We start from the raw sequence: 25,628 nt of genomic DNA on the forward strand, positions 1-25,628 counted from the left end.
CACCAGGTTTCCGACCAAAATCTGCAGAATTTTTTTACCACCGGCGGTCTTTTACTCTCGCATGCATGCCTAGCAGTTACAATTTAAACTCGGCCATGTACACACGAAATATGTTGAATAGAAGACAGCAAAAAAGTCTTTTCTCATCTCTATTCATAATGTTAGCGCTCGAAAAGGATTACACGAGAATAGAAATTCCCTTTTACGGCTGTGCAAACTTTTGAAAGAGAAATGTGCGCACGGCTCCATTGTCGAGTATTTTCCCCAGAAATATGATTGCTCTTGTTAAGAAAGCAACATGAAATCTCTTGTGCACATCGCTTTATCGTGTTGTTATAAGAAAAAATATGAATCGGCGGAGTGACGGTACGTGACGAACAAGATATGGAAGGAACATGTATAATGGACACATATACCAATTATGTAACTCATGTAATATGATCAGGTCTTAAAGAAATGCTTTGTAGAGATTTGAAAATATACCAAAGAAAATGACAACTAATGATGTTCTTCAAGGCACTAATCCTGAGTAAAATTTGATAAGCTGATGGAACGTATCAATAAACATCTCCAATGAATAAAATCATACATCGAAATACTTTATGAATTACACATGTAATAATATGAATATATAATAATGAATTATATATAATATAGAGTAGGGCAAGACACAAAGGTCGAATTTGACTTTGAGCAATTATATTGTATATCAAACAAACCACTATTTGACTATGTTCAGTAAAATAGCTAATTCATCAGTAGAAATGTGTTTGAGAGAAAATGGCAAGTCCAGGAGGCAAACAAGTTCAATGTTTTATTTTTAATTTGTTAAGGAATTTACGAAATAAAGCTACATTATTCAAACAATGCAAAACATAATTGCAAAATATAAATGGAAGCATTTTTACACTGGAAATAATCTTGTTTTAGTATTTCGTCGGAAACATTTGTCAGCAGTATTAAAATAACTATTTATTTACTTTATTTTGGGACTTAATTAACTTTTTATTTACTATTATTTATTGTTTACACCTTTGACAGGGTAAAGGTTCAGTTGGTCCATTTTACCTCACCCACGTGTAAGCTTTTATTGAAGTTATATAAAAAAACGGTTGAACCTAACTCAAAATTAAAAACTTAACATTAATCATGCATTTTTTTAAAATAATCAAATAACGTATACGTAAAATTTATTTTAAGGCCTAGTAAATTAAACAACAGTGCGCAACTAAAAAAACTAACAACGAAAGAAAACCTTTCGTTGGATTGGATTTCTAAACAATGACATTTATCTCTCGATAACATCATCGATAGTAACAATACAACGTAAGATTACTAGTTATCGAAAATATAAATATTTTTTCTCTCTATTTTCAAATATTGTTGTTAAAAATTCTTAACTCTACTTGTTTTTGAGATATCGGACCTTTTTACCCGCAGATCTTTAAGCACCGCTCTACCCTATATAAATTATAAACTGTAATTATAATCTAAAAACGTAATGAAATAAAATTTTAAAAGACAATAATTTTAGTTTCAAAAATAATACTTGAAGAGGGACAAGAAATTAATTATAGATATGTTGTACTATCAATAGTATCTAGTTTTGTTTTATTTACATACATCAATTTATTAATAGTGTATTTTATTGTTTACATGCTAAAATAGTTGATGCGTTTTATGAATAAATCAAAAAGTCAGTATGAAAGTTTAGAAATCATAGTGTGGCTCTCATGTCTTTGACATAAGAGGTAAACAAAATATATATCATAATATTTAAGAATTTCTATAAACAATATTTCGCAATATATTTTTAAATCAGTTCGAACATTTTATAAATTAAACTCAATTCCACATTGGTGACCACAAACGATACAACGTGTTTCCGATCACACGCGAATAGGTTTGTATTCAATACTGAACGGGATGATAAAATGATATAAGAGATTAACAAATATGTCTTGACATTTTAGATATTTTTGTAAACAATACTTTGTTATATATTTTTTATAAAATTAGAAATAATTATAAAATTAACATATTTTTATATGTTAGATATATATGATAGATTTATAATGAGTCATAATGAGTATTAGTAAAAATAAGAAAAACATATACAATAGACTTAATGAATGAATAAGCTCATGCTAGTCCAACGCGAAGATGTTTTTCCGAGACAGATCGAATATCTAGTCTTTGTAAATGAGAACAGAGGTGGATTTGAATATTGGGTCAATAATCAGTACTAAAAAATATATTAGAATTCAAATTATTATATGATGTTGGAATAGTAATATTAAAAAATAAATAGATATGCCTAAACCAAACACTGTTTACAAATCTAATCGCCACAATACAAATCATTAAATCATTTCTCAATAACTAAATCATTGTCGTACCACCGTGAAGCCACATTTGCCGAGACAGATCGAACGTCTAGTGTCTTATAAAAGCGCAGAGCCTCGGGGCAAAAGAATTATATCAGTAAATCTTAAACGGAGCTGTAAATACTGGGATAATGCGATATAAGTCGGATGCAGCTGCCCCCGGACATTCATCTCTCGAGATTCCGACTCCGACCGGAGCAAGTGCTCTCGCTAAGTGCGCGCTTTGCAAAAAGATTTCGTTCAATGCATTATGTTTGTAAATTACTGTAATACAAAGATAATTATGCAACATTGAATTATTTATTTTCAGAAATGGAAACGAGAACCCGAGAGAGAATCGTGCAAACGTTATGTTTTATTTTTCGCGTTTATGAAAAAGGATATTAAATGAATTTATAAGTATGGGATGGCTTTGATGTCCTGAGATCAAGATTAAGAATCGGGTTGGGTATCCGATATTTAGGATACATTTCATATCGTGCGATAAGAAAATAGCTAGTAATAAATGATATTATAAGCAAATTTTGTTCAAAATAATACAAAATTACAAATGACTTTTGGTTGAATGATGGTAATCGACGGTAGTTGATTTTAAATTCTGTCTTGATATAAAGAGAATAAGGAACCGACTCTGCCGCATAACAGACAAATGTTATGGCAAGGCTATGTTATACTCCAACTTCCTCCTTTAACTTATGCTACTACTGAATCATATTGAATACTGTCAAAACGCCATGTATTTGCTGTGGATTCAGGCGTTTTACATATAAACCGCAACGTCACTCGTATGTTATGAAGCTGAGTCAGAAAGACCCTGTTATCTAACACCGTTTTTTTATATTTGTGCGGTTTCTAGGTTATGTTTTCTGACAACCTGAAAAACGCCTGACTGCACAGGAACCACATGGCTATTGTCAATATTTAGAACGATTTTGTATGGAAAGTCCTTTATAATATAGCCTTGCCATAACATTGGTCTGTTATGCGACAGAATCGGTTCCTGAATCGAGGTATAATTTGTTATCCTACTTGCTAGAATCTCATTATCTTATATCATTAAATTTACAAATAAAACTATATATAGAGTGCCTGAACTAATAAAAATTCCTTTTGGGATAAATTCAACACCCTAACCGTTTATCAAATATTTTTGTTCGTTTCGTTTTATAAAGCTATATTAAGCCGTAAAATTGAAAATGTGACTTTTCACTTATTCTTAGATATTGTGCTACAAGTCGAGTTAGGAGAAAATATCGAAACAGATTAAACAGCAAAATTTGCCATCAAATTTCGAAAAATCCTTTACATAAGACGTTATATAGCTACAAACAATTTAAAGATTTTTTTAAGGACTGTTTGGCGAAAGACATTTTTCCCAGATTTTCTCGTAAACGAAAGCATATATTTAAATAGTGAATTTAGGGAAAAAATGTAAAATGTAATGATGTGCCATTATAATACAAATGAAACTATTTATGAATAGCTAAGTATCCGTTCATAATTTTCTTACAAATTTTCCAATTTTCTTCAAAATTTAGCAGTTTTACTCACGAATTGTCCACTCGTTACTCAATATGAAATTGTGTTATATAATTAGCAATTGATGATTACAATTACTTTGACAAAATCGTTGTAATTACATGCAATAATATATTAGCAGATTTGATGATGCTTCATTCATAATCTTCATATAATTAGTTATAAGCCAAAGTTAAAAATAATATAATTTATATTCCTGAATATGCATATATTATTTAGCAACTATGATGTTATAGAAATAAAAAAATATAATATACAAAACTGATTCCACAACCCAGATTTCGTTACGCTGTAGTGATTTAGATACATTTTTCTCCTAGTAAGAATACAAAATTGAATTTTCTGATTTAAAATAAATACAGTTAGAGTCGTTAGCAAAATTTTCAATATGCGCTATTTTAATCTGCAACTGCAAATTCTTAAAATTGCTGTTAAAAATATCAAAAATTTACTGCCAAATCCAAAATATTCACTCTATTTCCCAGATTTTGTTACCCCGCAGTGATTCCCCATGTAATATACAACAGAATTCCGGCTTCTCATTATTTGTCTTATAGGAAGTTTTCAGGACGATTTCCCCATCTTTTAACCACATTTTTCTTTTGGAAAACCGAAAGCGGTTCCGTTAAAACTGCTTTGACTATAGAACGGCACGTACTATTTGATTTCGTTTCGTTTTGGTTCTGTTTTTTAATCTTTTATGCAAATATCGGATTCTGTTTAGCGGAATCCGATCGTCGGAGGGCGTTTTGAAAAATGAATGAGACACGTTTATTCAACCGGCAACGAAATAGATTATCACAGATAAAAATTACAAACGCGTCACATTTTTTCCCAATGAAAAATGACTCTTTGGTAGATTTTTTACATTGCTGGATATCTGAATTTAACTCATATGAATAGAATACTCCTATACTTTAATTTAATGATAATGCATGTATTTGAGACGGATTTTTTATGATATTGAGTAGACTAATTTGGCAAAACATGCTCTTATTTTATAAATATGATTCGTACAAAACTCTCCATGTATAAACACGTGACTAAACGAAATTTTCTTCACAAGAACAGTATTTAAAAGAACAAATTTTAAAACAAGCTCAAAACAGCAGTAAAATGTTGCCCCATAAACAATGCTCCTGAAGAGAATTCCTGAACAGAATTCGCCTTGTGTGCGTTAGTTCGGAGACAGTTTTCATGTCTTGTTCAGAAGTTTGAAATGAAACTTTAACGAGTATACATGTCGACATTCGGAACATAATGTTTTTTTTGCTTTTATTCTAGGTGTTGTACAAACTCTGAAAGATAATAACAATGTCATCGCTCCTGTCTCATACGTATAAGGAAATTGAGATTTATATGTTCATCTGGGGGTTTCATTACGTGAGGACATACTTTATATAGAAATTGCAACTTATTTTATTTGTAGCACATGAAAATAAAAATATATGGCAAATATTCACTCGTAGATATAATTTTCAATGAAATCTCATAAAACCTTAATATCTGCCTAAGTTTGGACATAAAAATAGATTTTTTTTCCGATTATGCCACTTTAAACCTTGTTTTCAATTTGTTTTTAATTTTTATTCAATTAAATTCAAAAGGAGCATGACAATCTATTTTCTACATCGTATAAATATTAGATAATATCTTATTTCGTATATTATATAGATAGATTTTCAATATTGCTCTTAGCAATATTTTATGTCGATCCTTCTTCCCGGAGAGGTAAGATATTGCATAATATATATTCCTATTCCAATCCGTATTCAATACGAAATTTCAATGATGAAAACGATTCGATTATTTATATCAGAATCTACCTTTTGTTGAACATTTAGGAATGTCGAAGATTAATTATGATTGGTTTTATTTTAGATACTTTCCGTTTATGATAACTAATATTAGACTAGTAACTACATTTTAAATTCCATTAATGACACAGTCGAATTTACATATATACTCTATGCCTGGCGATATTTATTTAAAAAGAATTTCTCATAAGAAATAATTTACATAAACCACCCATTCATTTTCCGTTTTGTAGTGATATATGCATATGTTATCTTGACAATTGAAATATGTTTTATACAAAAAGAAAAAACTGTAATTCCTTCTTATATAAAAATAATTTAAAATGCAAATAGAGTCACTAGGAATAGCAGAATTCGAATCAACCACATTTTATCACGCAGCATGTTGCTTTGTTTTGCATAAAACATGGTAAGGGGTCTCTTCGTGGGACATTTTTCACTGCATTTGTAAGAATCTCAGCAATTTGCTTCTATATTAATAGAATCAAAAAATTATTTAAGTTATTAGTTAAAAATATATGGTGTGGAATAATTTAAATTATTTTTTATTATGATTTATTTATTTAATAAGAAATGTTTGTTTTCTAATAAATACATGATTATGGCTTATGGCTCCAATAATATAGGGCTTTGAAGATTTGCCAGAATACGTACATTCTTATTTGATTTCCCAGACATGCACATACGAACTATTTACACCGGTATTATCGCGAATTGTAAAATATCTTAATCCCCTGGACTTCTATGGACTACATAAAGTAGATTATGATCATACTGTCTTTCGTCCATTTATTGCGGTCTATAAAATTTAAGTCCTCGCCAATAGAGCAGCTATTCTCAGTCTCGAGCATTCACTTCATATCGATTTACAACAAGGCGAAACTATAACAAACACCATCAACTTATGAATCGAACGACATAACTATCGTGAAGACTTCGAAATAGTTTCCGAACCGTCCCATATTAGCGATCAACCGTCTGAGAGAATTCTCAAAACGGATTTGTACTCGCAGATTCCTTAGTACATAGAAAGACAGTGAAGAACCATTAACCAGAATAGGACTCATGTTTTTTATCAGAGCCCATTTTCAAATTTAATTAAGGATTAGATTATTGACTTCGCTAAATTTTACTTTGCTAAGAGTTAAAATACTGAAATTTACTTAATTTTTTCCTTTTTATTAAAAAAAGCTCTAAATGTTTGCACTGGTGTCCAAAAGGTGTAACAACTTTTGATCATTCGGATTAACATATTATCCTGTTAACATTAGATAATACTGTTTTCTTTCTAAAAAGTCATTACTGCCTCTACATGATGTAATGTTAATTGAATCTCAAAAAGACGATTGCCATTCTGAACAAAACTATAAATATCTACACTCCAAAGATGAGAATTTGATGGGAATTCAAGAATGAATTTGAACATACAATTCTATATTGGCTATTTCTTCAGTAACCTATTCATTTCTATTTTGAAACACCAACTTGACTAAAAATTTCAAGAACATCAATTTTTTTTAGTTTTATTATGTGATTGTGTTCGTTTTAATAAAATTAATATTGCTCGACAACTCGATATATGATAATATAAGGATTTTCAATCAAATTTCTTCTAAGTTGAAAATTTAAAAACAAATTCATCAATATGTATTTCTTTGTTTCAAAGTATTATTATTTTTAAAATTTTGATTTTTTTTTTTAAATTTAGAAACAGATATAGATTAACCGTTGGTTTGCTTTTTCGAAAGCTAGGTAGTTTAGAAAAATCATCACAACAGATTATAGGATTCTTAAGTTCTGATTGCTGTTAAATTAATTTATATAAAAAAACTAGATGACCCGACAGACGTTGTCCTGTCTACAATTTTTTAATATAATACTAATATTTGCCGTTTACCTAAAAATAATAATTATTGACTGATTAATACTTAATTTCATATTTTAAATGAATTATATTTGTCATATCCTGTTCATAGGTGTATCATTCAATCTGCCATTCACATACTGTATCTTATATTATTTTAATTTCTGGTACATCTCAACTGCTTTTTGGCATTAATAATGTAGACATTTCATTTTTCTTATTCATAATCATAAATTTATTATACATATTCTAATATTATCTAGGTTCATAAGTAAATTGAAATTTTTGGCAGATGATAGTTTTCATTTGTTGTCAATGTCGTTGTTTTGCATTTTTTTCATTTATTTCTACAATATTATACATATATCCCAGTACTTTATAAACGCATACATCCTAGAAAATTTCCTTAACAAACTTCAGAAAGATTTATCAAAATCCGAATAATCGTTTAGAAGGGGTATACAGTGGGTGCTTGTGATTTAATATGAACTTTATATAATAGCAATAAAGTTCAAATCGATTCTACGTTTTAGTTCGAAAATGTTTGTATGTGAAAAAGAAGAGCTGTTTTTAGGGCTTTTCCGGCAATTATTCGATTTTTTCTCGTCGTAGGAACCATCCTTGAACTTCAGCGGAAATTTAAAAAAAAAATTGGCCAAATTGGTTCAGGCGTTGTTGAGTTATTATTATTAGCTTACCAACACATTTTGCGATTCATTTTTATATATAAGATTACTAACACTTGGCTTCAAAAAACTTAATATGAGCTGGTATTTAAAAAAATCTCTACAAATAAATAAATAAACATGGTACGCACAAAATATGAAACTTCTCCACCGTGCCCTCCCTTATACCATCTAACAAGATGAACTGAGATTTAAGGAAAAAATCCACTTCCGACTATAGAGACTGTTACCCTTCGCCAGCCCTGGTGCATAGATATTTCATGGCTTGTTCGAATAATGTTGAATTGTGTCGGGGCACGACAGACGATGTTATTCGGGTCAGAGCACCAGATGGTGCAAAAGTTTTACTATACTACAACGGGCACTCGAACACGACGCACGCGTGACTTGTATACTCACAGGATAATAAGATTTATTGATACGCACAGCACAGGTCGTGTCGGTGCGTGCGATTCCACTGATGTACTCTTGAAATGTGTCTTTTTTATGGCAAGCCTTAACATCACACAGAATAACACTTGTAGGTATCCTATTTCGTTTTCCCGAGAGGAACGGATGAGGACAAATCGAAACTGAGTGCTCCTTAGACATGAATTATTTGGATAGAATGAAATGAATTGAATTTTTTTGGAAATGATGTATAATAATACTATTTACGATTTTTATTTATATTTATTAATAATTATTATTATTCATGAATAAATGCTTTTGCCAAAATTCATTCTTAATGACACTGCGCTTTAACACATTATAATATTTAATATAAACTTTGAGGTTTGTGCCAATAAAAATAATTGTTATAATAATTTACGTATAAAGATAATCTATGTATATTCAAAATAGCTCAGTATAATAAATGCAATTTTTATTGTTTATATCAAATTATGTCATTTAATAAAAATTTTAACAAAGTTACAACATCACACGTGAGGTTTTTAAGGGAAGGGGGGTTTGACAAAAAATCACGAAATTACACGTGAAGAAAGAGGGGTATAGTAAGATATCACGTGTATTTATTTTTATCTGATTTTTTTTCTAAATCCAAACATTTTCAATTTTTTTTAAAAATAAATCACCATTTTTTCTCGTTGCTAAAAATACACGTGATATTAGTAGGGAGAAGGGGGTTTAATTTTGAATATCGCCACGTATCACCAAAAGGGGTCCAAAAATCGATTACGTGATTAATGGACGCCCTCTTACGATGGTGTTTGCAAAATTAATATTATATATTATAAATATATATTCTTTATTACCACAATTATATGTTATTACACGTATTATTGAATTAATTTATCATTGCAATATAGTCTGTATGCGTATTGTGAATTTCCTATTTGATAGATGATTGAGAATTATATTATTGAACAATTCAATAGAACGATGTTCATAGTATTATTAGTAAGCTAACATTATCATTGACGTACAATTCCATACACAATTTTATTCATATATAATATTGTTATAGTAATAATTATTATTGTAATACTTATACTGACTTATTACTTTTATACTTATAATGGACGATTGGCTTGAAATAAATAAATAAATAAATAAATTAGAAAGAAAATGTGGAAAATGAAACTTTCATGCTAAAATAATCGATATTCTACGAATCCTTTGAAAGCTAATTAAATATACAATTAATATTGACTCACAATAAAAATAATGAAAACCAATTTAGGCAATAAAGTGCTATGAAAAGATTTGTATATCATTAAGTATCTTGATAAATAAAATATTGAGTAAAAAATTAAGCAGCCTTGGATTAACACTTTGCCGCACACTTTTAATTTGACGATCGTGCTTGTAACTTTCCTAACTTTAAAAAGTGTGTTTCTACTTTTTTTAGTTGTTTATGATTGCCAGATGAAATCGATTGTAAGTTGTATGTTTGGAAGTGAAAATTATTATCTATTATTAAATTATTAATTATTAATTATTAATTATTACGCCGTTGTTTGCCTACATATCGCTAAAGATCGAACGGCTATAGCCGTCATTTGCGGAAACGTGTTAATAATATGTGAGAGATGTTTCGTGTGTGCAGATCTCTCCACCGTACCAGCTCGTACAATTTTGAGAATATGTAAAATGATCGAAATAAATGCAACTTTTGGTAATAGATTAATTAAAAGTAGATAGTTCATAATTAAGTATGACCTATTTTTATTTGTTGAAGTGGATTTTTACATTTCCTTAAAATATTTTACTTGTATTGACAAAATGAACAACTGGTAAATTTTTTGTAAAGGCCGGTCTAGCGTCTCCGGAGATTCAATTAAAAAAGTAAAAAACAATACCATACATCGTATTATCAGATATTTAATAAAGATTATAATAATAAGTACAAATGTGTACATTTACACATGCACCACTAGTTTCAGATTCAATTCAGCAATCAACCATTTTTTTTATATAAAAAATGAATTATTTTATTTCTTCTAACATTTTTTATTTATCATACTGCTTTTATTTTTACACTGAAAATATTATTTATTTTCAAGAAGTTTTACTTCCATCACGCATACCTCTTATTAGAGTTTTGTTCAGTTAGATACAAATTAATTATTATGAAATACTTGTTTTCGAAGGTTAATACTTGTTTATAAAGTAATAATTTGGATGCAAATTTGGACTGTACTATTTTATTGATGTAGTAAGTTTTTATGATATTGATTGTAGTATTTATTATTTTTAATATATTATATAATTTATAACGAAAATTTCACTTCAAAACTCACATGTACGATTTTTGGTGCAAGTTTATTAAAGTTAATGCATCTAATTGTCTTTATCATAATTTTATTCAAATCTGCATTAAGATTAAGTGATAAAATAGCTATATATCACATATCCTCTGTCCTTCACCGGATTTATCATTCCGCACATTGCATTTCGGTTGTTTCCACGAAAGCCCAGGGCGGCCGTAAGTCATTGCGGCGCGCGGATGGCGTTTCGCAGCGTTGTTGTTGTATGAAGTCTCGTGCGCAATCAGACCGTGTCAGAGGAAAAGCTTTTGAGCTTTGATCTCGCTCGCGATTCGGACTCGAATGCGATTATTCGTTGTGCGAGTAATCAGCACAACTGCTAGCCAATGCAAAGCTCCAGACACACGGTAAAACGATCTGTATTCGGATTTGCTTTTGCTGGTGTGACTGTCACGGGGTTAATTATTTTCAGGTGTAATATGTTACCTGGATGCTTACTTTGTAATACGGAAATGAATGTGGAAGGGTACGTTGTTAAGAGCATTCTTTATTTTGTATCGTCTGACTGAAATGGATATGAGATTACTTGCTCACATTTCTTTTGAATTTACAAAGGGCTTCAACACATTGTAACAGCTCAAATAAAATATTCTCTTATTTAACACTTTTTAATAAAGCTGAAATGATTTTGATCTGCTTCAAGTAGTGCGATTGTCACGTAGTTAATTATTTTCTGATGCAATATAGTAGTTAGGTGCTTACTTTGTTATACCCAAAATAAGAGTGGATGTATATATTGTTAAGGAAGTTCTTTATTTTGTATCGATGCATTGCAATGACTTTGATATTACCTGCTCACAATTCTTTTCAATATGAAAAGCGTACGAACATTATGCTTTGTAAAAGGCAAATTGAATGCTGGTTCTGATATTCTATTAATCTATTTATTATAATAAGATCTACTTCTATTTAAACAAACATTTTATTAAAAGTGAAAAGATGCGAATTTACTTTTTGAAACAAATATTATAAGTGGATAGATACTTTATTAAAAGTATTTATTTATTATAGTAATCTCGTACCAATTTAAATAGGTCGATATGAGGGCTATTGAAATGAATATAAGCTTACTTGCTTCGATTAACGAAATTCGAAATTCTAAAATAATAAAGGATTTAAATATTTTTTCAGATATTTCAAGTTTAACATATACTTTTGTCAAAATTTACTGTGATATCTAATATAATATAATAATAACATAAATAATTCATTGTTGAATTATTCATTCATTGTGTTCAATAGCTAAAAACTTCTCACTAAATCCGATTGAAATTAAATAATTTTTTTTGTTACTGTAAATTTTGGTTGCCTACAGATTTGGAACCATATCTAAAAATTGAATTAACGTACTACTAGATATGTATGTATATATATATATATATATAATATTATATAAATAAATTCCCGTGAAAAAAATCTATCCAATTCAATATTCAATTACCAGATAAACGGAAGCTTTGATTCAATTATTTCTGATGAAAACGATCGTACAATTCATAAATTTGTAATTTATCTACCGGTGTCAGCTATGATTGATTGCGAAACGTATTTATACATTTCATATAAAAAATAAATTGATTGAGAAAAATAATTACTTTAAATGGTTTTGTTGATTACAGAATTCAAACAAAAATAACTACCAACATGTATGGTGGCAATTATTGGTACACTCATGATATCATCCGATATCAATTTTCATTGGTAATGGAAAAATGTTTTGAAATTTACTAAAACACTGATATATTTATGTATAAATATAAAAATATATATGCATATACACATAAAAATTTGCTTCATGTTCTCTTGGAATTTTTATTTTCCAAATCATAATCCATTTTATTTCTTTTAATATAATTTAAAGTCGCAATTTTTCATCTAATTTTCCTCTGAAATCAACATAAATCAAAGAGGAATGTGAAATTTCCGCCACCACTAGCATTTTTCACATCGTCTCGACGCTGGCGTAAGCAATTTGAACTTCAGACGTGGGGACTCAAACATCGAACTGATCCAATTAATTCTATCTTTTGAACTCACGAATTTCTAACAAGTTCGTTCTCGACAATTTCATTAGAAACTTTGAACGGTTGTCGCCTCGAACGGTGAAACCTTTTTGACTATGTTGGACGTGAACGAAAACGGATTTTTCCTAGTGTTGGTAAAATATGGTTGTCTTATTCAATTTTTTTTTTAAATTTAAATAATTAGTTATCATCTATTCAAATTAAATGTAATAATCAGTATTAAATATTTTATATTATTCTTAACAAGAGTCAAGCTTTTATCACATTTTTCTATTATATGAATTTCATGTTTAATTTGTAGTTACTGTATGAAACTATTAAAGCAACTTGTACCGCTTATCTTGGTCGTACATGCAAGACTAGCTCTTTAGATGTACAAAATGTTTTACAATACACCAAAGAAGTTATAACGAAGACAAATAAAGCTTTTGTGATATTATGTAGCGAACAAAAGCTATTCTTTGTCAAGTCTGGAGTTTGATAGACAGCTCAAAGCCCCGATGTAGCGCCTAACTGGAGTGCAAATAACATATCTGTATCTAATAATAGCATGAGATGGGGGGTTGATTCTTTTGTATACTGACATCATGTCATCAACGTCACTACAAAATTATTATATATATATATATATATATATATATATATATATCTGTATCAAAATCTTAAAGGAGTTTAACGGAAGGGCTGCGGAAAGCTTCAATTACAGTGAACATGAACTGTCATATTGAAGAAAATCCATACATCTTCACACGAAAGTTTTATATCGATGTTAAAAAATAGAGATCATATTTAATATTTCTATATAGATACTATAAATAACAATACGAAGTTAAACTAGTTAAACAAATTCTTATTATAATGCCATTGAACTTCAATGTGAAATAATAACACAGTGGTCTGAATTTGTCATACAACTTTTTTGTGAATCTGTGTAATCAATACGAATGCAAAAACAATGATTAAAAATTAATCAAAAACTAGATAACTAGTTAAAGCTATTTCTATTTTTAGTTGTTTTATTAGACAATTATTTTTATTGATAGAACAGCGCATCTTCACAAAAGAAAATTATTCAAAAGTAATTTTGATTCAAATAATAATCAAAATTTTGGATTCAATAGAAACAAAAAAGACAGCAAATCTTCTTCTCTAAACATCTAAAAATTCTATATAATTTTCTCATCCTAATTTCAATTTTTACTATCCTTTTAAATTAATTCCGGGTAAGCTATAAGGACAAGATCGGTTTTAATAAATGGGCCATCGCTTGTCACAAGCGTCAAGCGGCGCCGGTACGTCGAATGGAGGAATGAAATATTACGAAACTTAGTTGGTTCTTCTAAAATCGTATTTGATCGAACCCATCCAAGAAAATCTATACAGAAAGTTTGCATAAAAAATATATTAAATATGTATATTCTAATGTGATACGAGAACTGGTACAAAAAGTGGTGTTAGATAATATTTTGCCGACTCAAGATAAGATTGGTAACTATATTTGTACTTAGAACAATCAGCATAACTCGTAGCCCTTTCGCTACAAGTGCCGTCCATGGACGACATCCATGCGGCTACCTGTGTATACAAGTGCCGTCTCTTTAATTTTCAAGAATATTTATAATTGTTCAGTACATTTTTATTGATATATCGTTGTGTCTTGTCAGTTCAGTGGCCCTACTAATGGGCACGCTGTTCCGTACAGCAGCGACACTCCTGCGTAAAACACTCTCGTAGCGAAAGGGTTAATCAGATTCTGTTATCTCTATATAATTCATACATTTTTTAAAACAATCCGCATAATATATTCACTTATATTGCACAAACATATTTACACATCAAATTGTGATAAATGCACACATAATGCACAAATAATGACTTTAATCCAAACTGTCCATATTCTAATAATATTCTTGAGTAATATTAGCGGAAAGTAAAAACGCAAAAGTTAATTAGTTACACATGCCAATTACTGTGAACAGATGTAATATTTCTTGATAAAAATACATGGACAATAGTGATCCATTTAACGAACATGATGATATTTTTACTATTATACATCATCTATTAATACCCTATAACTACCAACTGACTTTTGCCGGAATTTCTACCTAAGCATGTCAAAGATGTTCGAACCATTGTCCAAAAATTTACACGCACTATACAACAAAATTGAACAATCTTAATACTGAACTGAATCCGATTTGCTTTAGTTAGCAAATAAACTCAAATTTTCGAAATTTTGCAGAATTTACAAAAAAAATTAAAGATTAATATTTTTTTTAAATTTTACATAATACGAAATTGTCAGAATTTAAAGAGGTCATTTATTTGCAGGTGTAATAATAATGTTACTTAGTTGCGTACTTGGTTTATATCTATTATATCTACTAGTTAAACCTACATGAGAGAGTGTTTTATTTTATATCGATCGTTTGAATATGGTATTATTTGCTGCTAGTAATCCTGGCAAGAGGTCAATAGTATTAAAGCTCATAAATCCAATTGTGACGAATAATTTGTCACGTACCACGGAGAATTAAGTATTGTGCGTAGAATTGTTGACTGTGTCATCTGCATTATAGCTATATTCGATTTGTAAGCACAGCCCCAGAGCTCAATTCCGTAGGTCCAGATTGGTTTAATGATTGTTTTGTATAGCAGCAATTTATTTTCAACGGAGAGCTTAGACTTTTTACGCATTAGTCAATTAAATTCCTTCATTTTGAACATTATTTATTGCTTCATTTTTATGTGACTTTTTCAAGTAAGTTTGCTGTCTAAATGAAGACTAAGATATTCCACTATGTCTTGTTTTGGTATCTGAACGTTATTTATATAAATTGGAGGACACGTTCCCTGTCTCAAAGTAAAAGTGATATAATAGACATAATATGCATTCGTAATATATTATATAGACAACGAATTTGAAATTGCAATAATAGACAAAAGTATACAGGCCAAAGCTAATTAGTTGAACATGCCAATTAATGTTAACATATGTAATATTTCTTTTTATGAAATACACGGACAATAGTGATCCATTTAATGAACATGGAGACGTTTTTCTGTTGTATATCGTCTATAACTACCAAATGACTTTTCCTAAGCATGTCAAAGATGTTCGAACCACTGTCGAGCAATCTACTCCGCGGGCTTGCTCCTGTGCCGTGCTTAATCGCCGGGATCGCTGCGTCGGATTGTGTTCCATTACCGAATTCCGAAACGGTGGAGCAAATAAGCGGACGATGTCCGTTTCCGTCCTCATACCAGGAAGGAAATAAAGGCAGGAATGCGGTGGCAACCGATTTGCTAATGCTGCGAGCGGCGGAAGACGGCGTGCGGTGTAAAGATTTCGTTTTGTGGCCCGTTTCCGTAAAAAATTGGAAAGGAAATATAAGAAAAACAAAATGCTTGTAGTAAGCATCTCTATTCTAGAAGATTCGTGTTGTTTTCTGGAGAAAACTAGTTGTATGCGATGGAAGTGCGAGGTCATTTAGGAGAAAATTGTCTTGCGTTACACTTAAGCAACAGTAATTTGGGAAATAGTATCATGTGTATTTTACACAACAAAAACACTTATAGAATCCTATTAGCTCAATATTACAAATGCGTGATTAATTACACAGGTCCACAAAAAAGTTGTCTGTATTGGGTGTGCCGTGTGCGGTATATGATTTACAATGTAATTTTTACCACTGAACACGAATTTAAAGTCAAAATTGGGGATCAAATGTCAGAAAATTGACAAAAAAAAAACGGCAAAACCTCCAATCTGGTAATGCTTCTATATGATACTTAAAATCTTATAATTTTTGTCGTTTTTTGGCCCATTTTACCTCAAGTAATCTATTAATATTACTAAGTTTCAGATAGATCATTTAATTGAAACTCAATAGTCATTTAAGATAAAAAAGGCCAAAAAAACGACGGAATTTGTAAGATTTTAATTATTATTCAAAAAATACTAGATTTATATGCAGAATATGTTTTTCAATGTAGTTTTCACCGCTGAACACGAATCTAAAATCAAAATTAGGTGTAAGATGAAAATAAAATCGAAAAATTGGAAAACGACAAAATACAAATAACTTTTACTTTTTGTGAACCTGTGTTATTATTACGATAGTTTCAAGGCATAAGTTAGATGTTTGTGCCAATAACAAAAAAACAATCGGACAATTGAAATGATTTTTTAAAAAATGCATACTTCCAAGTATTTTTCTGTTATTAAAAAAATATATGACAAACTTTTTGTAAGTAGCATTTTGCCTTAAGACTAGTAGCATGAACTTCTCGAAACGTAAATATAATTTACCTTAATCCATAAAAAATTAGATACAGCTATTTAGATAAAATTTTCAAATGATCATTACGAAAATGATCACTAAAATCACTCATTTCGCTTTCACTAAAAATTAATCAATGCGATTTCCAAATGCAATTATTTTAAATACTTATAATATCGGTAATATATATATATATATATTATATATATATATATATATATATGTTGAAAATGTTTAAATTTAATGTTGAAATGTATGATTGATTTCTTGGAGGGCGTAACATCAAGTAAAAAAAAAAGAAAAAAAAAAGAGAGTGAAGTAAAGATTTTTTTCCAAACATCTTTATTTTTCTATACGTTTCGACGTAAAATTCTACGTCATCTTCAGTGGTTATTCAGAGAACTGGATCGTAGAGTGCAAAAGTCCTAATTTCAGCCCAGAATATTATTAATCTTTACTTCACTCTCTTTTTTTTTACTTGATGTTACGCCCTCCAAGAAATCAATCATATATATATATATATATATATATATATATATTTGATTTAATTTAATTTAATTGTAGACGTCAACTGTAATCAGTAGCTACGTACGCAACACAGAACCTATATATGTACAAAAAGCAAAGATTCAGATTAGAAATGTTCGTTAATTTTTATAATTTAATTTTCAAATTCAAGTTTATCAAAAATCTTCAATATTTTAGTATGTTATTTCAGACTATAAGGTCCGTCATCATACAAACATTCGTTGAAATTGTCAAAACAATTCTTCAGTGTTTAATTATGAAGAAACGACTCGAAAGATCTTCACCATAACTAACAGATTTTCAATTTGTAAAATCGGTTCAGGATTGTAGGTTAAAACGAGGACAAAAATTTTTCACTATTTTGCTGTTAACAAGAGACGGCTTGGCCGATCGTCAAGTGAATGATTTAAAACCTTGAGAAAACGAATTTTATATTTCTGTGGAAAGTTAGTAAATGGATCTATCCTAGTCTCTTCAGTTAATAAGAAAATATAAATATTTCATCTAAGCTCAAAATATAGCTAGAGCTATGTTTGAATTCTGCTTAAAATAGTCAGACATCATTTCAAAGCTTTGAACTAGTTTCTCCAACAAAGTAATTTGTTGCTCATGTATTCATGCATCTATTCCTCCGTATCTCTTAAAATATGAACCCTTACGAAACGTTAATGAATGTACCAAATTTGGAGATGAATTTGTAGTTGGTTAAGAATTTGAAGAAAAGCGCACATGTTCTGCAAAAGTCTGGCTTTGTAATTTAAAACTTGGAAGCTGAACGAAGGTAGAAGTTTCAAATAGCTAAGATTTTGCTGATGAAATACATTCAAGCGTGACCTAACTTTAGTCATATCCATGGACCGAAGTTGAGAAAATCTTGGCAAAAGGTTTCTTTGCCAAGTATACAAAGTGGTGAAGAATCGTAGAAAGCTAGAATGACTTAATTTAAATAAAGTAATTAGAAATAGATTGTGTAATAGTGATATACTTTTGCAAAAACTTGAAAAATGACCTAGATTAAATATATGTTATATAAAGTAATTAAAAATAAAGTGGCATATTTTTGATAATAATAGCATTTTCTTTCTTTGCAGGTAACTGGTGTGGTAGGAAGAGCTGAAACATTGTCGTCGGTGTTTTTTTTAAGTGCTTTTTTATTCTACACCCGCGCTGCAAAACATAAACGCTCCACCGGTAAGTACATTCTTCATAAAAAATCTGACGAATCACAGTTTTAACCGTTAGATAAAAAATATTTTTTTTTAACCTTCTAGATACAAAATATTTGCTTTTTTATTCATGAAAAATAAGATAACACTTAGAAATTCGTTTATATTGACTATTATTAAAGATCAGAACGAAACATATTATTCGTTAGAGTCGCTCGTAGCAGGGATACATGAACTTTGGCTTTGCAACTGCAAATGCAATCAAGCAGTAGTGATATAAATTTTAACTTGAAAATATAGATTTAAAGCGAAAATAGCCATTCAAAGCATTGCTACAAATATTTGTACCTGACGCTCTAAAATGAGGTAACGTAAAAAACGATCACAAATTAAAATACGACCACTAGTTAAATTGAGAATAGTTCTGATTGCTGCTGAAATAATGATAATACAAAAATCTCAACACTTGTAAAGTTCACATAATTCCGGAAGATTAATGATACGATTACTCTATATATTTGCTAAATTGCCGGATCGCCACAAATGAGCACTACAAAGTAAACCTAACATTTTTAATTACTTCACATGATTAATCTATTTTTTCTACTGCTCTAACAAGACGTTACAACCTAATATATGGGGTTTTTGCTATTAAAATTCCGTACAACGAATCTATCGCTCTAGTTTTTTGTTATTGCCTTTTTGTTTTCGACAGACACCGGTGGGTGGTATTTCTTCATTCTTGACGGTGCACGCCTTTGTGCTTCATAACGATAACAAAGGCTCACAGTTCCCAGGAAAAAGTAATTGAAAAACGATACTCGGTTGCTGTGTGCCTTCATGGAGTAAACATGTGCGACTGTGTGCATCCAGTATATCAGTGTGTATATATTTCAATAAAATACTGCATTGTGCACACGTTTTATACACAGTAGAAATAGACAAAGGTTTGGATGTCATTTGATAAAGAAAGTATTTTGTAAAATGAACTAATTTAGGGGTGGTAGTTTATGAGATTACTGAACGTTTTAGATATTCTCAATCTGAATTAAAAATAGTATAATATATTAAATATTTAAGATAAATTATTAATTAGTCATATAAGGTAAGGACATACTGAGATACTAACGTTTAAGAAAAAACTTATAAATAAATTGTTTGGGTTCTTTTTGGGACATCAGCACATACCGCATGAGCCTAAAGGGTACAAATTATACATGGTAACCAAACTTTTCCAGAGGGTTTTGCAACAAAGCAAGTCTGTTGATTTTTATTTTTTATATTTTGGACTAGATCTCGATTTTGTTAAGATGACAATGCAGTATCTGTGAGGCTACTTTGGGATCTAGATCAGTGATTAAGATTGCGATATCATCGGAAAAAGTACAAGTAGAATTCATAATGGAAAATCACTTGTGTATAATAAATGGACCTAAGACACTGCCTTGAGGAACACCTGCGTTCACCAGTTTGGGCTCAGTTGATTCTTGGTCGATTTTTACATGAAACTTTCTTGAGCATAAGTAAGATTCAAAGAATGTTGTGTATTATGGTAAAAGATTTCTGATTTTATGTAGAAGACCAAAGTGCCAGACTTTGTCAAACGTAAAGCATAGATTCGTAAAGGAATTTGATTATGTTTTTTTCATTCAAGTTTATTTTTTCATTTTATACGAATAACTTTTTTAATACCTTATACAAATATATGGCGCGAATTGATTTTGTATAAAAAGAATATAATATTTTATAATAACAACTAGAAGCTTTCTCATAATAACTAGATAGTTTATAGTTTATAGTTTCATAAGTTCCTAAGTTCATAGATATTACATAACAACGTAACACAAAAAATTAAATTAAAATCTGAAATACCTATGAATCAATATATTTATTATCTATTGATATTTTTCAAAGTGTACTAGCTTCCAGTTTAGATAGATTTCTTCCCTTGTATCATTGTGTACAGGAAAGAAAAATGTGTCAACCGTGAACCAAAGATAGTTGGAAAATGGCCGGATGTTACTGTATGTGCGATGGTTGTAAAAATTCCGTCTAAATCATATCTGAGCCATGTGCCACATGTCGCAAAATAAAAATGATGTAACACATTTCTGTTAGCCGTTCTGTGTTAAGAATCTTTCAGTGTATATATTTCTCTATTGAAAAATTTTACTCTATCGATAAAAACGCGAATTCATGAAATAATTTATTCCATAATTTATATTGTAATTATATATGAAATAATAAATTCCAATGAGTACCTACTACAGAAATGCGTCCATACAATAATATCGTAGATTCGTGAAATTATTGAACAGAATTATAAATGAGAATTTATAAAATTTAAAAATGGAATGATTAGGGCTAGTACCTAGAGAGAGTCATGTTCATACATGATTATGCATGCAAAAGTATCAGAAATATTTCATGAAAAAATATAATACTTTGCTGCTAGGTTTTTAAGCAAATACTTTCTCTACCCAATATATAGACACTTAAACTTAAATAAAATACCTTAATGTTTGATGTATCGTAAAACTGATGGGAATAAATTCGAATTTAACCGAGGTAGTTTATCGTTGTAAATCCGCTCGTGTAGTTTGCAAAGTTTATCTCTCTTGGGCAGTGAGTACGTGTTATGTAGTGCAATGTAAATCGTGATTTAGCTCAACAAATATTATCCTAAGTCAAATACAATACATCAGAGATAGTAACAATTGTCCTCTGTATTTGCCCAGACGTATATCACTTTATACTCGGTTCTCCTTATTATATATGTCCATGGATGAGCCGAGTATGAATAGCAGAGGTAACATATATTGCATTCTGGATGTATCAGTATAGGATATGCTGATACTACAGCTTCATTGATAATAGTATTAAGAAATAATCAAAGCTTCTAGTGTATGAAGGTAATTCTCCAAATAATCACACAATGGGTAATTCAATATTTGATACTGTTGCGGGAAACCACCAGAATATTGAATATGGTATAACAGTGAAGGTATATCACTTTCAAATGAGTGACGATATTGAAAAGTGATTCAGAAAACGTTTGAACTAATTTGGATACTAAGTATAGTTGTCAAACCTAGTTGATCCTTGAAAATTAGAAAAAAAAACCTATTAGGTATTAGGTAATTTGGTTGGAGTACGGACTATCTTAAAGTTAATATTAAGAGCCAAAACTTTCAGAGAATTGTTTTTTATCAATTTGGAAGCATTTGAGACCCTTGGAGCAAGGAAATTCGAAAACATCCATATTAAGGGCCACCCTAATATATATATATATATATATATATATATATATAATATATATATACATATTGTTGTGCCCCATCCAGCGACGGACCCAACAAAATGTAGGTTCTTCCTGCTGCTAAGCATTAAGCTGATACCAGACTGTGAATACATAGGATATTGTTGTCAAACCTAGTTGATCCTTGGAAATTAGAAAAATAAACCTATTAGGTATTAGGTAATTTGGTTGGAGTACGGACTATCTTAAAGTTAATATTAAGAGCCAAAACTTTCAGAGAATTGTTTTTTATCAATTTGGAAGCATTTGAGATCCTTGGAGCAAGGAAATTCGAAAACATCCATATTAAGGGCCACCCTAATATATATATATATATATTATAAATTTATATATATATATATATATATATATATATATATACGAGTATATATTGTTGTGCCCCATCAAGCGACGGACCCAACAAAATGTAGGTTCTTCCTGCTGCTAAGCATTAAGCTGATACCAGACTGTGAAGGCGAATCAGTAAAACATATATTATTCATAATTATTACAAAGGGATGGATACCCCTAACAATATATATATATATAATATATATTATATATATACTATTCCTATTTCTAAATTTTTCATAAAATGAAAAATACTCTGTCTTCGCAGTATTCTATTATCAATTTATTTATCCGAATGCGCTTGAAGAAGCGTATTTTAATTGTTATCAATACGAAACGTGCATATAGAAAGCCATGAAAACACAGGGACAAATGGAATAAAAGTCTTTGGTCATTATTCTTCTCGGGAAAACGTATATCTAGCAATGAAAACAATTTAAATTTCCTTCCCGGAGACTGCATTTCAGAATTTATTACCCGAAACGCTCACGTCTCGTTTGCTCGCTCTGTTTGATGCAGTTAGACCGCCCTGAAGAGAGGTCGGCGATACCTTAATGTAGACAGAGAGTCTGTGCACATAGTAATTAAAGGATTATTCATAGTTTGCATATCATTAAAATTAATTCTTACATTAGCTGTTGAAACTATACTGGATGACATAAGCCAATTGATATTAGTCTGTACACGAATTAGGGGCCATGCCAAACTAAAACTAGATCTGACACGAGTGGCAATGAAACATACTATCATTGCAAATTGTGTTTTTGTAATTTAAAAAAAAATAGGGGAAAGTTCCCAAGTGGCGGACACCTAAGGTTATTTATAAATAAATCAAAAAATATTTTACGAAATGTTTATTAAATTACGATTTATGTTAGATAACAATGCTAGAAATCAAACTAAATTGACAAAACCGCAATCTTAGCTAAAAAATAATTAATACTATCAATCAAACTTTGCTATCAAAAATATGATTTTAAACAGTGGCACCTAGTACCGGACATTTCAAAATAACCTGCTTACATATGTAGCCATCTCCACACTTTGGAATGTCTGCACATGTGTCTTTGACGAATATTCTTAGATATTGCAAAAAAAGTCACTATTCATCCACCCTTTTGGCTGGGCCACACTGATGCTCTCAGCTGGTGCATTCACAATAAGCTTTTCATTCTTTGTGACCGTTACCACTCATACAGAAAGAAATTAAATAATTAGAATAAATTACGTAAATTCTCACAAGAAATATGAATACGTTTACTGTCCGGCGCTAAGGGACGACTTAGTGTCTGGTGCTAAGGGACAGACATTTTCGTTTATTTGATGGCACTTACTAAAATTGGTTAAAAGATCTAATGATATTCTACTATTTTACGGATAAAAATCAAGTACAACTTTTATTTTTGCATGACAATCAAATGTAAATGCATAAATATGATTGAATTACTTCCATTGATATTTAGGTGACTCCGTGATTTTGCGCCTAAAACAGCAAAGGGTTGCTACCGCCGTGGCGGGGTGCGTCACAGTTGAGTGTTGGTGCGTGATCCTGCACCTGTGTGCCCCCCTAGCCCCTTTCACTTGTATTTTGAAATGAAAAGTTTTATACTCGCTTAAATAATACGTGTTAAATAGAGTATCCGGTCCTTGGTGCCGTTCGGCGTTACGGGACTTACCCCTACGTTTTTTTTTCTTTTTTGTCACTATTTATTTTAACACTGTATTATATAGTGAATCAACTATACTATATTATAAATTAAATATTATAGAAATTAAATTTTACCATAACGATTTAATTTAAAGAGTGGCGAATGTAGAAATATTACGATTGATTGTTAGTTGTTATGTTGCAAAATGACTAATTGAATTTACTCAATTACCCCAGCTTTCGCACTATGAGAACCCAGTAGCTAGAGGGCGCGATCGTTTTTTTACTTTTCCTGTTTGTTTTCTTCGCAGTTTTTCGTGTGTTTTCCCAAAGCGTAATATATTTATTGCGCGCGCTAGTTTCGGGGAAGGATCTCGCGCGCTTATGCAGTCTGAGGCCGGGAACACGGGGGGACGGCACCCGGCCAAGATTTATATCCTATGATTTATATTCGAGCTTCTCTGCGTTCGGATTTCAAACCGCACCGGACCAGACGAGCCGAAAAGAAATTTGTGGTTAACACCTGCTTCATATGCACAAGTATTTATTTAAGAATTTAATTTATGTGGTACTACCTTCCAATTTATCCGGAAAATGCTATAGAAAATCACGGTGGAGGGAAAATGTCAATAGCTTTATTCTCGTTGAAATGTAGTTTAATTACAAGGAATTTCTTTAGTTGTTTTTTATAACAAAATTAATATAAGATAATTTCATTGAAATTTTTTACGATATTTAGAAAGAATTAGTCATAAGCAGAGTATGCAAATGTGTAATTATAAGGTCGATTGTTTTTTCTTAGGCGAAACTTCACGCTTACATTGTTGTTGCTACTGAATAATTTTATAAAATAGATTACTCTTTAAGGGAGTATTCTACTGTAGAATTTAGAAATTTGGGGAGGATCTTCTCTATACATCGCTTTATCGCGTGAACCTTGCCCAAAACTATAACTTTTTATTTAGTATTTTTAAAAAATTCGGAATTGTTAAAAAAAACATTGCAAACAAAAAATGTTTTTTTAACTTATCTAAGGGTCATACGATAGCGGCATCTATAATAAATTAGAATCCATCTATTTTTTATGTTTCGGATCACCAGGAGGGTTGGAATCATGCACGCCAGGACACCCTCTTTTTTTTGAGCCCCCACTTTGACTGCTCATAACTTTGTGAATTTTATTTATTTTTTTTTAATATTTTTTTTATGTAATAATAAAATATCAATAAACAAATGAAAAAAAAATCGATAGTAAAAATATTA

At 30.3% G+C, this 25,628-nt stretch overlaps 1 protein-coding gene across 1 annotated transcript in view; it reads left to right on the forward strand.

Annotated features, from left to right (window-relative positions):
* The window catches only part of LOC113370938 (transmembrane and TPR repeat-containing protein CG4050-like), a 146,397-nt gene that overhangs the window by 64,605 nt on the left and 56,164 nt on the right, over nt 1-25,628 (forward strand). Inside the window, exon 6 of the mRNA XM_026611607.1 lies at nt 18,994-19,093. Coding sequence (XP_026467392.1) covers nt 18,994-19,093 — 100 coding nt within the window. The remainder of the gene's footprint in view (nt 1-18,993; nt 19,094-25,628) is intronic.

This window comes from Ctenocephalides felis, unplaced genomic scaffold, assembly GCF_003426905.1.
Source record: "Ctenocephalides felis isolate EL2017-DRISC unplaced genomic scaffold, ASM342690v1 CF-g0.4_SCAFFOLD_01492, whole genome shotgun sequence".
Taxonomy (NCBI): domain Eukaryota; kingdom Metazoa; phylum Arthropoda; class Insecta; order Siphonaptera; family Pulicidae; genus Ctenocephalides; species Ctenocephalides felis.